This window comes from Bombina bombina, chromosome 8 (genome assembly GCF_027579735.1).
Source record: "Bombina bombina isolate aBomBom1 chromosome 8, aBomBom1.pri, whole genome shotgun sequence".
In the NCBI taxonomy this organism is placed as follows: Eukaryota; Metazoa; Chordata; class Amphibia; order Anura; family Bombinatoridae; genus Bombina; species Bombina bombina.
In genome coordinates this window covers 173,014,642-173,030,745 of record NC_069506.1, presented here as the reverse complement: position 1 = coordinate 173,030,745, position 16,104 = coordinate 173,014,642, and the positions used below count along the sequence as shown (strand labels likewise).

The 16,104-nt window shown below is 38.0% G+C and overlaps 1 protein-coding gene across 2 annotated transcripts in view; it reads right to left on the bottom strand.

Moving 5' to 3' along the window:
- PPP1R12C (protein phosphatase 1 regulatory subunit 12C) overlaps window positions 1-15,734 on the bottom strand; it is a 666,212-nt gene extending 650,478 nt beyond the window's left edge. The window contains exon 1 of one of the 2 annotated variants that reach the window (XM_053690707.1): window positions 15,331-15,734. In XM_053690707.1, coding sequence (XP_053546682.1) covers window positions 15,331-15,657 — 327 coding nt within the window. In that variant the 5' untranslated portion in view covers window positions 15,658-15,734. The remainder of the gene's footprint in view (window positions 1-15,330) is intronic. The other variant, XM_053690708.1, reaches the window with a different exon arrangement.
- Between the last annotated feature and the right edge of the window lie 370 nt (window positions 15,735-16,104).

Below are 16,104 nucleotides of genomic sequence, written 5' to 3'. Positions count from 1 at the left end.
GGCAAAGTTACCCAAACCTCAAAATGCCTATAAATACACCCCTCACCACACCCACAATTCAGTTTAAAGCATAGCCAAGAAGTGGGGTGATAAGAAAAAAGTGCGAAAGCATAAAAAAATAAGGAATTGGAATAATTGTGCTTTATACAAAAAAATCATAACCACCACAAAAAAGGGTGGGCCTCATGGACTCTTGCTAATATGAAAGAAATGAATTTATCAGGTAAGTTCTTACATAAATTAGGTTTTCTTTCATGTAATTAGCAAGAGTCCATGAGCTAGTGACGTATGGGATAATGACTACCCAAGATGTGGATCTTCCACGCAAGAGTCACTAGAGAGGGAGGGATAAAATAAAGACAGCCAATTCCGCTGAAAATAATCCACACCCAAAATAAAGTTTAAATCTTATAATGAAAAGAAAAAAAAAAATGAAATTATAAGCAGAAGAATCAAACTGAAACAGCTGCCTGAAGTACTTTTCTACCAAAGACAGCTTCAGAAGAAGAAAACACATCAAAATGGTAGAATTTAGTAAAAGTATGCAAAGAAGACCAAGTTGCTGCTTTGCAAATCTGATCAACCGAAGCTTCATTCCTAAACGCCCAGGAAGTAGAAACTGACCTAGTAGAATGAGCTGTAATCCTTTGAGGCGGAGTTCTACCCGACTCGACATAAGCATGATGAATTAAAGATTTCAACCAAGATGCCAAAGAAATGGCAGAGGCCTTCTGACCTTTCCTAGAACCAGAAAAGATAACAAATAGACTAGAAGTCTTTCGGAAATTCTTAGTAGCTTCAACATAATATTTCAAAGCTCTAACAACATCCAAAGAATGCAATGATTTCTCCTTAGAATTCTTAGGATTAGGACACAATGAAGGAACCACAATTTCTCTACTAATGTTGTTAGAATTCACAACCTTAGGTAAAAATTTAAAAGAAGTTCGCAACACCGCCTTATCCTGATGAAAAATCAGAAAAGGAGACTCACAAGAAAGAGCAGATAATTCAGAAACTCTTCTAGCAGAAGAGATGGCCAAAAGAAACAAAAAACTTTCCAAGAAAGTAGTTTAATGTCCAATGAATGCATAGGTTCAAACGGAGGAGCTTGAAGAGCCCCCAGAACCAAATTCAAACTCCAAGGAGGAGAAATTGACTTAATGACAGGTTTTATACGAACCAAAGCTTGTACAAAACAATGAATATCAGGAAGAATAGCAATCTTTCTGTGAAAAAGAACAGAAAGAGCAGAGATTTGTCCTTTCAAGGAACTTGCAGACAAACCTTTATCCAAACCATCCTGAAGAAACTGTAAAATTCTCGGAATTCTAAAAGAATGCCAGGAAAAATGAGAAAGACACAAAGAAATGTAAGTCTTCCAGACTCTATAATATATCTCCCTAGATACAGATTTACGAGCCTGTAACATAGTATTAATCACAGAGTCAGAGAAACCTATTTGACTAAGAATCAAGCGTTCAATCTCCATACCTTAAATTTAAGGATTTGAGATCCTGGATGGAAAAAAAGGACCTTGCGACAGAAGGTCTGGTCTTAACGGAAGAGTCCACGGTTGGCAAGAGGCCATCCGGACAAGATCCGCATACCAAAACCTGTGAGGCCATGCTGGAGCCACCAGCAGAACAAACGAGCATTCCTTCAGAATCTTGGAGATTACTCTTGGAAGAAGAACTAGAGGCGGAAAGATATAGGCAGGATGATACTTCCAAGGAAGTGACAATGCATCCACTGCTTCCGCTTGAGGATCCCTGGATCTGGACAGATACCTGGGAAGTTTTTTGTTTAGATGAGAAGCCATCAGATCTATTTCTGGAAGTCCCCACATTTGAACAATCTGAAGAAATACCTCTGGGTGAAGAGACCATTCGCCCGGATGTAATGTTTGGCGACTGAGATAATCCGCTTCCCAATTGTCTATACCTGGGATATGAACCGCAGAAACTAGACAGGAGCTGGATTCCGCCCAAACCAGTATCCGAGATACTTCTTTCATAGCCAGAGGACTGTGAGTCCCTCCTTGATGATTGATGTATGCCACAGTTGTGACATTGTCTGTCTGAAAACAAATGAACAACTCTTTTTAGAAGAGGCCATGACTGAAGAGCTCTGAAAATTGCACGGAGTTCCAAAATATTGATCGGTAATCTCACCTCCTGAGATTCCCAAACCCCTTGTGCTGTCAGAGACCCCCAAACAGCTCCCCAACCTGTGAGACTTGCATCTGTTGAAATTACAGTCCAGGTTGGAAGAACCAAAGAAGCCCCCTGAACTAAACGATGGTGATCTGTCCACCACGTCAGAGAGTGTCGTACAATCGGTTTTAAAGATATTAATTGAGATATCTTTGTGTAATCCCTGCACCACTGGTTCAGCATACAGAGCTCAAGAGGTCGCATGTGAAAACGAGCAAAGGGGATCGCGTCCAATGCAGCAGTCATAAGACCTAGAATTTCCATGCATAAGGCTACCGAAGGGAATGATTGAAGGTTTCGACAAGCTGAGATCAATTTTAGACGTCTCTTGTCTGTCAAAGATAGAGTCATGGACGCTGAATCTATCTGGAAACCTAAAATGGTTACCCTTGTCTGAGGAATCAATGAACTTTTCGGTAAATTGATCCTCCAACCATGATCTTGAAGAAACAACACAAGTCGATTCGTATGAGATTCTGCTAAATGTGAAGACTGAGCAAGTACCAAGATATCGTCCCAAATAAGGAAATACCACAATACCCCTGTTCTCTGATTACAGACAGAAGGGCACCGAGAACCTTTGTAAAAATTCTTGGAGCTGTTGCTAGGCCAAACGGCAGAGCCACAAACTGGTAATGCTTGTCTAGGAAAGAGATACGCAGATATGCATCCTGTAAATCTATTGTGGACATATAATGCCCTTGCTGAACAAAAGGCAGGATAGTCCTTACAGTTACCATTTTGAATGTTGGTATCCTTACATAACGATTCAATATTTTTAGATCCAGAACTGGTCTGAAGGAATTCTCCTTCTTTGGTACAATGAAGAGATTTGAATAAAAACCCCAGCCCCCCGTTCCAGAACTGGAACTGGCATAATTACTCCAGCCAACTCTAGATCTGAAACACATTTCAGAAATGCTTGAGCCTTCACTGGATTTACTGGGACACGGGAATGAAAAAATCTCTTTGCAGGAGGCCTTATCTTGAAGCCAATTCTGTACCCTTCTGAAACAATGTTTTGAATCCAAAGATTGTGAACTGAATTGATCCAAATTTCTTTGAATAATCGTAATCTGCCCCCTACCAGCTGGGCTGGAATGAGGGCCGCACCTTCATGTGGACTTAGGAGCTGGCTTTGGTTTTCTAAAAGGCTTGGATTTATTCCAGACTGGAGATGGTTTCCAAACTGATACCGCTCCTGTGGCTGAAGGATCAGGATTTTGTTCCTTATTGTGACGAAAGGAACGAAAACGATTATTAGACCTAAATTTACCTTTAGATTTTTTATCCTGTGGTAAAAAAGTTCCTTTCCCTCCAGTAACAGTTGAGATAATAGAATCCAACTGAGAACCAAATAATTTATTACCCTGGAAAGAAAGGGAAAGCAAAGTTGACTTAGAAGACATATCAGCATTCCAAGATTTAATCCATAAAGCTCTTCTAGCTAAAATAGCTAGAGACATATACCTTACATCAACCCTAATGATATCAAAGATGGCATCACAAATAAAATTATTAGCATGTTGAAGAAGATTAACAATGCTATGAGAATTATGATCTGTTACTTGTTGCGCTAAAGCTTCTAACCAAAAAGTTGAAGCTGCAGCAACATCCGCTAAAGATATAGCAGGTCTAAGAAGATTACCTGAACATAAGTAAGGCTTTTCTTAGAAAGGATTCAATCTTCCTATCTAAAGGATCCTTAAAGGAAGTACTATCTGCCGTAGGAATAGTAGTACGTTTAGCAAGAGTAGAGACAGCCCCATCAACTTTAGGGATTTTGTCCCAAAATTCTAATCTGTCAGATGGCACAGGATATAATTGCTTAAAACGTTTAGAAGGAGTAAATGAATTACCCAAATTATTCCATTCCCTGGAGATTACTTCAGAAATAGCACCAGGGACAGGAAAAAACTTCTGGAATAACTACAGGAGATTTAAAAACCTTATTTAAACGTTTAGATTTTAGTATCAAGAGGACCAGAATCCTCTATTTCTAATGCAATTAAGACTTCTTTAAGTAAAGAACGAATAAATTCCATTTTGAATAAATATGAAGATTTATCAGCATCAACCTCTGAGACAGAATCCTCTGAACCAGAGGAACCATTATCAGAATCATGATGTTCATTTAAAAATTCATCTGAAAAATGAGAAGTTTTAAAAGACCTTTTACGTTTACTAGAAGGAGGAATAACAGACATAGCCTTCTTAATGGATTTAGAAACAAAATCTCTTATGTTAACAGGAACACGCTGAGTATTAGATGTTGATGGAACAACAACAGGTAATGTAACATTACTAAAGGAAATATTATCTGCATTAACAAGTTTGTCATGACATTCATTACAAACAACAGCTGGAGGAACAGATACCACAAGTTTACAGCAGATACACTTAACTTTGGTAGATCCAGCACCATGCAGCGTTTTTCCAGAAGTATCTTCTGACTCAGTGTCAATCTGGGACATCTTGCAATATGTAATAGAAAAAACAACATATAAAGCAAAATTGATCAAATTCCTTAAATGACAGTTTCAGGAATGGGAAAAAATGCCAGTGAACAAGCTTCTAGCAACCAGAAGCAATAAATAATGAGACTTAAATAATGTGGAGACAAAAATGACGCCCATATTTTTTACCGCCAAAAAAAAGACGCCCACATTATTTGGCGCCTAAATGCTTTTGGCGCCAAAAATGACGCCACATCCGGAACGCCAACACTTTTGGCGCAAAAAAAACGTCAAAAATTACGCAACTTCCGGCGACACGTATGACGCTGGAAACAGAAAAAAAAAATTTGCACCAAAAAAGTCAGCGCCAAGAATGACGCAATAAAATGAAGCATTTTCAGCCCCCGCGAGCCTAACAGCCCACAGGGAAAAAAGTCAAATTTTAAGGTAAGAAAAAAATTGATTTATTCATATGCATTATCCCAAATATGAAACTGACTGTCTGAAATAAGGAACGTTGAACATCCTGAGTCAAGGCAAATAAATGTTTGAATACATATATTTAGAACTTTATAAAAAAAAGTGCCCAACCATAGCTTAGAGTGTCACAGAAAATAAGACTTACTTACCCCAGGACACTCATCTACATGTAGTAGAAAGCCAAAACCAGTACTGAAACTAGAATCAGTAGAGGTAATGGTAATATAAGAGTATATCGTCGATCTGAAAAGGGAGGTAAGAGATGAATCTCTACGACCGATAACAGAGAACCTATGAAATAGACCCCGTAGAAGGAGATCATTGAATTCAAATAGGCAATACTCTCCTCACATCCCTCTGACATTCACTGCACGCTGAGAGGAAAACCGGGCTCCAACCTGCTGCGGAGCGCATATCAACGTAGAATCTAGCACAAACTTACTTCACCACCTCCATAGGAGGCAAAGTTTGTAAAACTGATTTGTGGGTGTGGTGAGGGGTGTATTTATAGGCATTTTGAGGTTTGGGAAACTTTGCCCCTCCTGGTAGGAATGTATATCCCATACGTCACTAGCTCATGGACTCTTGCTAATTACATGAAAGAAATTCCAATTTACTTCTATTATCAAATTTGATTCGTTCTCATGATATTCTGTATTGGAGATACCTAGGTAGGCATCTAGTGCACTAAACGGCAGGAAATAGTGCTGCCATCTAGTGCTCTTGAAAATGGATAACATTCTTGCAAAACTGCTACCATATAATGCTACAGAAATGGGCCGGCTCATAAGCCTACAACCCTACTTCTCAACAAAAGATAAAGAAAGCGGAGGAAATTTGATAATAGACGTTAAATTAGAAAATTAAAAAAAAAAATTGCATGCTCTTATCTGAATCATGAAAGAAAACTCCCACTCATGAGCTGTAGTTCCTAAAAGGGACCGTCTACACCTTGGTCATCTTAAAGTCTTACCTTAGATTAAGCTGCAAATAGCCTCCTGCACCTTTTCTATATCATGCAGCAGGAATGGTAAAAAAAAATAATTTTAAAATTTATACTGTTTCTGGCCACTTTGAAATGGCTGCCGAGCTCCACCCACTGATGACATGTTCTAGGCTGCATATGGCATCAAATCATAAAAGGCTCACTAGTTGGATTCAACAGACTGTCAATGCTTTTCAGCAGAGTACCTAGATGCAGCCCAGATAGTGATGTCATCAGTGGGCTGAGCTTAGCAGCCATTTCAAACTGGCCAGAAACAATATTAATTTTAAAATAACTTTTACTGTTCCTGCTGCATGATATAGAAAAGAAGATGCAGACAGTGATTGGCAGGGGTAGCCAGACTGCCCCTACTTGGAAGTGTAAATGTTCTTTTCCCCAAAACAAATTAAAAATTTAAAAAAAAAAACCACACACAGCACATTCTAAAAATCTAAAACATGCACTAAATATAGCATTATAGTAAACATACTACAATATTAGAAGGGGGGAGATATATATATATATATATTATATATATATATATAATATATATATATATATATATATATATATATACACACACACACACCCTTTGTGGAGAATTTATGGATTGCAACTAAATTACCATCTATTCCCATATATATTCTAAGAAAAGGCATCATCTGTCCACCTGTGCCTGAAAGGAATGGAAAATAAACTAGAGCAGGGATTTCAGTTCTTGTCTGAACAGATCGGTGAAATTAGGCATTGTCACCTATCCTTTTTACAGACTAATAGTCACTGGAGTCTTATTTCACCTTCATGTGACAGCATTTACAACTTCCCTGTAGCATGAAGCTAACTTTTAATATGTAGCACAATTACATAATTAGTAAATACAATAAAAACGTGTTTGCCTTTAGCTTGTTTTTATTCTTGCTAGTCTGACTAACATATGATGGAGCAGAAAATCCATTTCCTTAGGAGCGACATGATACTGCGCATACTAACTATAAGTGACAGAAGTTAAACAAGAACTATACAAATACTTCCTCAATGAGTAAGAAAGCATTTTTTTTTTGCATTATAAGATTATTCATAAGGGTAGTAATGACAGTGCCAGTAGACATAATAAATGAAATTTCAACCTTCAAAATTCAAGGCAAGGGGAATGCAAAGTGACACTCAATTGTGTGGACCTAAATTCCCACATTGTTTAATGCTATGAACCATGAAGGTATACTGCAGCAGTTTCTAAAGAACTACATACTTCTGCAAAGCTACTTAAAAGGAACACAAAAACACACTAACCTTAAAATATAAACCTCCATATTTTTTTATAAAATATAGCTAAATGCATCAGTCTTTGATTATCCCGGGCACGGACGCTTAAATTTCAGGGTCTTGAGCTGTCCAATAAGTGGTTGCCACAAGCAGCTGCCTAATTTGCTGCACTACCTGCATATAGGCCCAATTCTCTAAAGCTCTCTGGTCTGGCAGGATTCTATAAGATGCCTACTCAGTATTATTGGGTTGCATTCCTGTTGTCCGTTATTGACAAATGAGTTTGTGGTTACATTTGTGTGTAATAAAAAGTAAAACATTTTAAAGTCACAGTTTTCTCAAGTAGTCGGGTTGGTACAGACTACTACTTTACAATAATTTATCATTTTCTGTTATTTATAAAAGTTAAATTATGCAATTCATTTTTACTTCGGATAGTTTAAAAGGGACATGAAACCCAAAAATGTTTTTCATGACTCAGACAGAACATGCAATTTTAAACAACTTTCTAATTTACTTCTATTATCAATTTGTCTTTGTTCTGTTGGTATCTGGTTGAAAAGCTGAGACGTAAGCTTCAGGAGCATTTAATGGCAGCGGTTCTGAAATAAATTTTATCTATTTCCTGCCATGTAGTGCTCCAGATGCCTACCTAGGTATCTCTTCAACACAGAATATCATGAGAATAAAGCAAAATGTTATAATAGAAGTAAATTGGAAACTTTTATAAAATGGTATGCTCTGAATCACAAAAGAAAATGTTGGGGTTTCATATCCCTTTAACAGAATTTGATTTACTGATCATTTGTGCAACAAACTTTGAAGAAAAAATGATAAGCTAATTGTAGCTAAAATGTTAGCCGGGGGGTCAGTAAAACCAGCTGAACACTGACCAAAAATTGCTGGCGACAAGCTTTTCATCTGGCTTCTAGATTTTCAATTCCTAATTTACATTATGTATTTTGCTTGCTAGTGCTATAAAATACCTTAATTTTGAGAAAAAAAATTGTACCGATCCTAAACTCTTTAGAGCAGTGTGACATATCTGTTTCAAAATTAAGAGCCAGTAAGAATATTTAGGAGCCAGGCATATTTTTAGGAGTCAGACAGTTGTATAACCCAAAAAAGTTAGGAGCAAGGGGTAAAATTCTAGGAGCCAGTGGCTCCCAGGCTTCTGGCTTTGTCGAAATCTGTTTCAGAGGGTCTGAAAGTAAACATTCAGCAAAATACAGCAAATAGCCTGAACCAGCTACATACTACACAGGGATTGCCATTAACAGTGAACAAACTCATTTACAGCTATCCCAAATTCTTGTTTCTTCTGAAAGGCTTAATATAAAAGGGACAGTAAAGTCAAAACTAAAAATGTCATGATTCAGAAAGAGCATGAAATTTTAAAACAAATTCCCAGTTAACCTCTTATATAAATATGCATTGTACTCTTGGTAAACAACATACCCAGGTAGGCTCAAGAGGAGCAATGCACTATTGGGAGCTAGCTGTTTGGTGACTGCATTTAACTTCAGTAGTGCATTGCTGCTCTTTCAAACATACCAAAGAATGCAGCAAATTTGATAATAGAAGTTGCTTAAAGGACCAGTCAACACTCCAGGATACTATTATGAATACATCCACAATATAAAAATATGTATGTAGAGCTGTACCTGTGTAAGTTGCATCTTTTAATCTTTAAAAACGACAGTTTTGAATATTGCTTAGCTTTTCCGGTCCTGCTGTGTCACGTGGGTGAGGCTGCCAAATAAATACTGCATATACGTATATGCAGTTTTCTGCCTCTACGCATGCGCAACCGGAAGTGGTAATGTCACACGTGCCATAACTGGCACAACGGGACCGCGCTTCTTTGGTGGAGCAGTGCACATAAAAAATTGTGCACTGCCCACATAAGCAGAAGAGCACCTGCGTGCTAGAGAAGACAAAGAGCTAATTAGCGCTCTGATACGCTGATAAATCTTGTCCATCAAATGAGGCACATCCTCCTCAGGGCATGGGGCGGTTGTGATGCGGCTCCATAATTAAAAACACTGGAAATTATGTGTAAGTTTTCATAAAAGTTTACATTTACAATGATGATGTCATGCTTCAGATACGTTGTATTTTAACTTTACTATGCACTGTACTCTGATTTTGGGTTAGCTTTTTGCTACTATTGACTGGTCCTTTACAATTGTATGCACAGGACTCATGAAAGAAAACGTTCATGTCCCCTTTAAACATTTGCCCATGTGTTGGGAAATTAAAATGTTATTGTTTCAGACAAGTTAAATAACTGCTACATGTGTAGCAGCAGTGATTTAACCCCTTTTACAGACATTAAAGGGATATGAAACCCGCATTTTTTTCATTTCACGATTCAGATAGAGCCTGCAATTTTAAGCAACTTCCTGCTTTTCAAATAAAGATACTATGAGAAGAAAAATTGATAATAGGATTCTCTATCTGAATCATGAAAGGAAAAAAAAAAATTGTTTTCATATCCCTTTAAAACATAGTTAGGAAAACTGCTGCCATGTAGTAAATGTGCTCATTCCCAGCTTACTTTAGGTATTCAAAGGGTACCTCCAGAACAAAGTCAATGTGATAATGTAAGGAAATTGGAAAGTTTGTTTTAAAACCTCATACCCATGCTGAATATGAAACTTATTTAGACTTTCCTGTGCCTTTAAGGCTTCATAACCAAGCAAATACTACTGGAAGAGCCCCTGCTAGAGAAGAAGAAAAAAACAAAACAACAAATTGGTCAAATGTTCTAAAGACTGGTGAGGCAGTTTTTACTATAGGTTAGAATAGGCTACCCCTGCTCAAAATGTAAAAAAAAAAAAAGCCCTTTTATCCCCAACATCCGCACTTATTCCAAAATTATCCATTCAGTCAGCTGAGATGATGGGGCCGATTTATTATGCCCCGAATGCACCCATTTCCACGCGAGCTTTTACCGGAAACAAGAGTTAAAAAGATACTATTGGGTTGATTGACACCCCTGCTAGCGACCGATTGGCCCGCAAATGTGCAGTGGGCAACATTGTTAAATCGCCCAAAGAATTGAAGAGTGCGAATGTGTACACATATATGTATCCATGTGTGTATAATATAGATGCACAACTCCTTTTAATTGCAAACTAAAGTAAAAAAAAGATTACTATAATCAAGGCAATTCAAAAAGGGACAGAACATAACCCCGCAAAGGGGTTAAACAGAAATACCACTTTGGGCGCAGAGCGCACTGCTGGTCCTTAACGGAAAAACAAAGCCGATACAATCAGCAGCACTAGTCGCATGTGCCACTACTGCTGACTGGATTAGCAGCCTTTGCCACTCTGAACTAGTAGTGCTCTGCAAGTCCCGAGTGGTACTTCTACTAAGTGTTTAACACCTTTATAGGGAATTAACGCGTAGTGCCGATAATCTTAAAAGAACATGCTCTAACCGATTACATAGATCAAATGTAAATTCAAGGATGGAAACTGATATAGGCAGGGTATTGTTTTTTTTTGAGTAGAAATCATAGATCAGTAATATGAGGCTTTCATACCCTTGAGCACATAAAAAGGGATATTAAAGCAATATGTTTATTTAACCATTACAGTGCAAAAGATCTGCATTCAAAATTAAGTTTTAAAAGCATTTAAACCATTTTGCATATAAATTGTGCGTTTTCCAGGGAAAAAGCCTCTTGCGTATTATCACTTTTGCTGTGGCCAATTAGGGACATACTGTATATAAATGAGCTCCTGCACAAACCAAGTAATCACTGTGTAGCATGTATTAGATTAAGGGGTCTGAATTTCACTGAATGGACAGCCTCTTTGGGGCAAATGAAAACCTATAAATTTGCAGGTTTTAAATTAAAAAGGAAAGCAGACAAAATAACTAAACAGTTTTTTTAGGGGAATTACATCATATTGCCCTCTCTACAGGAAGGGGGCCCTGTAATCATTCAGTCCCAGCTTGCCTTCTCAGTCTGGTCTGCTTTTAGTCGTACCCCATACAGAGTGGAGAGAACCGGTTGCACATTACAAATAAAGATAATGCTAATCATTTTGAGTTTAAGGCCCCTTTAATGAACATAAAGGTTCCTATTTTCACCCATAAATTAATCAAAAGACAGACAAAATTCTGAGCACTTTTCTAGTAGGAACAGTGTTAAAAACATGGGGGGGGGAAACACATTTCCCATGGCCCAAAGTCTGCAAACTACCCACTGTTTACATCCTGTTGGTTGTGTAGAAAATACAGTGCAACACCGACTCATAATATGCTCTTAAGATGATGCATTAGGTCTGACTTGTCAATTACAAATAACAAATTGCAATACATGATTAACTGGCATTACAAGAACAGTATCTATCAGGTGATTGCATTTTAATAGAAAAGATCTACACAATGTATTTTTAGCATATCAAATATCTGATAATCATTTACAAATTAGGACCAAGTGCTGCAATACGCTTGTTTTTGCATTTACAAGAAAGAGTGTGTAATGCTGCTGCTGTAGGCAACACAATCAGCATTTGCTCTAAGAGTAAAATAATTTATGACAATGTAAGGTTACTTCCCATATAACCAGCAAGATGAACTGAAATATGTGGGTGGGGAGAGCTTGAATATTGACCTGTGCTAAATGTCTCATGGCACAGTCAGAGCTTTGCATCATCTGATAGCTATGAAAAGTAATCATATCATTAATTTAATGAAGATGACCGTACAGTAATGAAAAACATTCTTAAAATATTTTTGAGAGAAACAAAATGCTGTTACTGCTTAGCCAAATGGTGTAATAGGTGTGATAAAGTCAAACAAGGTTTTGCAAACAGTATATATGAGCTACAATATGTGATCATTAGTAGGTACAATACAAAGCCTAATAATTTCATCCTTAAAGTGATAGTAAACTTAAAGGTACAGGAAACCCAAATTTTTTCAGTCATGATTCAGAATACAATTTTAAACAACTTTCTAATTTACTTCTATTATCTAATCTGTTTCATTCTCTTGGTATCATTTGTTGAAGGAGCAGCAATGGACTACTAGTTTCTAACTGAACACATGGGTGAGCCAATCACATTGAATATATATGCAGCCACCAATCAACAGCTAGAACCTAGTTTCTCTGCTGCTCATGAACTTGCCTAGATAAACCTTTCAGCAAATAAGAGAAGGAAGCAAATTAAATAGAAGTAAATTGGAAAGTTGTTTAAAATTGTATTCTCTATCTGTATCATGAAAGAACATTTTTGGGTTTCATGTCCCTTTAAGATACGTTAAATCATTATTTAATCCTTGTGACTGTACAAGTGAATACATACTTTTAATTTTATTTCCGTTGTAAAAAGGGTTCAATTCCATTCCGCTAATATTACTAGACTCACTCACCTCTGACGGTCCCCTGTAAACTACTATTTTTTTTTTTTATCAGTTTTGAGTTCACCGATTGGCTAATCCGTGTATGCAATACACGTGGAATAGGACGAGCTGTGAAAATATCAACACTGAAAGAAAATAGTAGTTTACAGTGGGCTGGCAGAGGAGAGTGAACGGAGTAGCCACGGTCATAAAGTAACAAAATAAATTTATTTGCAGTTATCAGTTAACCCCTTAACGACCACAACATACCCTGTACGTCACTGGTCTTTAAGGGATTGTCTGGGTGTAATAGCGCAGTCTTGCCGCTATTAGACCCTCCCTCCTGCAGACAAGACTGTTATTGAAAAACACACCCATAGAAACAGCGATCTACAGTGCTGGTCATTAAGGGGTTAAAGACAATTGGGGACAGTTATCTAGCAGAGTTAGCCTTGAAGATTCAGCAGGGTACATTTCAAGTTCTGAGTATTAGCAATTGATCAATTTTCAGAGCTAACTTACATTAAAAGGGAGCAAAATAAATAATGAAAATATACTGAAAAGTTGTTTTATTACACAAATAATTTATATACAATTCTCAAGGTGTTTACTGTCCCTTTAATTGTAGCTATCAATGTTGCACATGCAACATCTTTATAAAACAGTTATTTAATGTTATTTGCATGCAAGATTCTTTGAGAATCATTCATGTATATTCAGCAAATAACTTATCTCTGTCAACATTATCAGCCTAATACTTCTGTTATGTATCTCGTGCCCTATGACAGCACTGGACAAAAAGCATAACTTGTTGCAGCACTATATTTTGCATGTTTGCTAACACACAGACATAGGTAATAGTGCAGTAACAAAATGCTCTAATGCATCAAAGCATTGCCTTATTGCAGCTTAGTTCAGAGATCGACAAACCCATAAGCCAGGAAGCCACTGGCGCTGGAGGTCAACAAATCTGTTTAAAATGTATAAGCCAGTAAGAATATTTAGGAGCCATACTTTGAGGAGCCACACAGTGGTATTTGTATATAGCTATATGAGAATAACCCAAAAAGATAGTACCTGTGGGTAAAATTCTAGGCGCCAGTGGCTTCCGGGCTTATGGGTTTGTCGAGCTCTGAACTAAGCTGCAATAAGGCAATGCTTTGATGCATTAGAGCATTTTGTTACTGCACTATTACCTATGTCTGTGTGTTTAACCCCTGGAAACGAAAATTAACAGTTGAATATACAAAATACTGCTAATCCTGAGCTGAACAAGAACAGGGATTAGTGATTGCAAACCCGATTGGTTCAAAGCCATGTTCAGCTCCAGAAAAATAGTGCATTGCTGGTCTGGAGCTGCATCTACTGGGAGATATTGATAAGATTCTGGGTGGCTGATGTTCCAAGCTAGGGAACCTGTCCTCCCACAAAAATGTATCATCACACAAGCACATGCTGGATACAAAACCACCTCCTGCTCTCACACAACTAATTGCTCAAGAGTATGGTGTTTTAACCATCTCAGGAGAATCAACCCGGTATGATTTAACTCTACTACTTCTGAGGTAGCGGAGAGGATGAGATTTATTAGTCTGCAGGTGACAGTGAACGCAAGGGGTAGAAGCTGCTACAACTGCTTGATAAGTTGAATGTGTTTAACCCATGTGAGTATGCTATTGTATTACTGCTGCTTTATCTTGAGCAATTTGCTCAGTCATATACACAAAAATTAATCAAACCTGAAAATGAGAGCTAGCAACAGATTTTTTTATATTTGTATCTGTGGATGTATACCAGAGTTCAATTGTTTTGTCTTCTACCAAGATATACACAGAACTTGGTATACTCTGTTAATATCAAGCCACAGTTCTATAGTAATTGTCTCCTTTGTTTTTCTTCTAAAATCTTACTATAAAACATTCTTATCTATGTGGATTTTCATGTAGAAAAATAGAAATGGTCTACAGAAGCTAACTTTGTCCCCAGTACTATAAATCCATGCAAAAAAAATGGGGGTGGTAATATACTTTAACACATTAGCTGTGAAACAAAATATTAAAGGCCCTATCATCCCCACATGCTCTGCAAGACAGTGCTTGATCTAGTCCTAATGATTAGTTTAACGAGGCTGTTTGACAGTGTCCATAAATAAACATATGAATATTGTTGTCAGCACAAATTAATGTTAGCAAAACTTGCCAACATCATTAGCATAGATACCTAATGAGATAATACGATCTACAAGCCCTTATGCTACTCCTGTATTACTGCCTGGCGAAATGAATGATAAAATATGTTTATAGTCTCCTGCATATTATGTTACTAAAATAACGCATTACAGATTAATACACTGCTCAATTGCACATCATAATTGTTAAGTGATACCACCCAGAGCCTGTCACATACCATGCACAGCTGTCACTCAGCCAGTGACAGTTACCCACATGACGTGAAGTGACAGCCACCAACTTCACCTATAACATCACATTGATGATAAAGTTGCCCACCGCTTGCGCTAACAATTACTGTTGCTAGGAGACCCGACCCATCACCTGCCCGTGCCTACCTGGTGCAAGGCACTGATGCCATCCGTGTTAGTGCTGTCAATCACCCCCGAGTACCCTCGCAGCATCTCCTCCGCCTCCAAAAGGTCCCCGCTGGCGCAGGCCGCCAGGAACTCCGCAGCTCGCTCAAAACGGACCGTACGCCCGTCCCCCTCACTCTTAGATCCCGGTTCCCCTTCATCTTCCTGCTTTCCGTCCCCAGTACGCCTCTTTCTCCGTTGCCAACGAGGCTCCGCCGCCTCCTGATTGGTGCACGAACGGGCCCATTGTCGAAGCTGCTCTTTTCGCCTTTCCTTAGCTTGCGCAGCGGCAGCAGCCCCTTCCGCCATGTTCTGTTTATCTCCCTAATACCGCCACCTAACCCGACCCCCCTCTCCTTCTCCTCCGCCGCCCTTTACGTCTAGATTCCTGTTAGCCGCCTTCTGTTTTGCGTAATGACGAGAGTACTGCGGCTGCAGGGACGATGGGAAGTGTAGTCCATGCTGGACCAAAATAACTCGTTCATTTCAATGACATTCCATTCAGCAGAGTAATTCTGCTGGTATGTTTTTGTTTCGTTTTCAGACCGTGGCATTTAATAATTTGTGTCATTTAATAACTCTACTAGAGGAAAATCCTCGTAATGTTAAAGGGATAGAAAGGTCAAAATTGAAATGTACAGTTGCATTTCAATTTTAAATAGAAAAATGTTTTCAATATATTTCCATTTGCAAAAATGTTTCAAGTTAAAGGGACATAAAACATGTTGAGATAGAGACAAAATATAATATGTACTT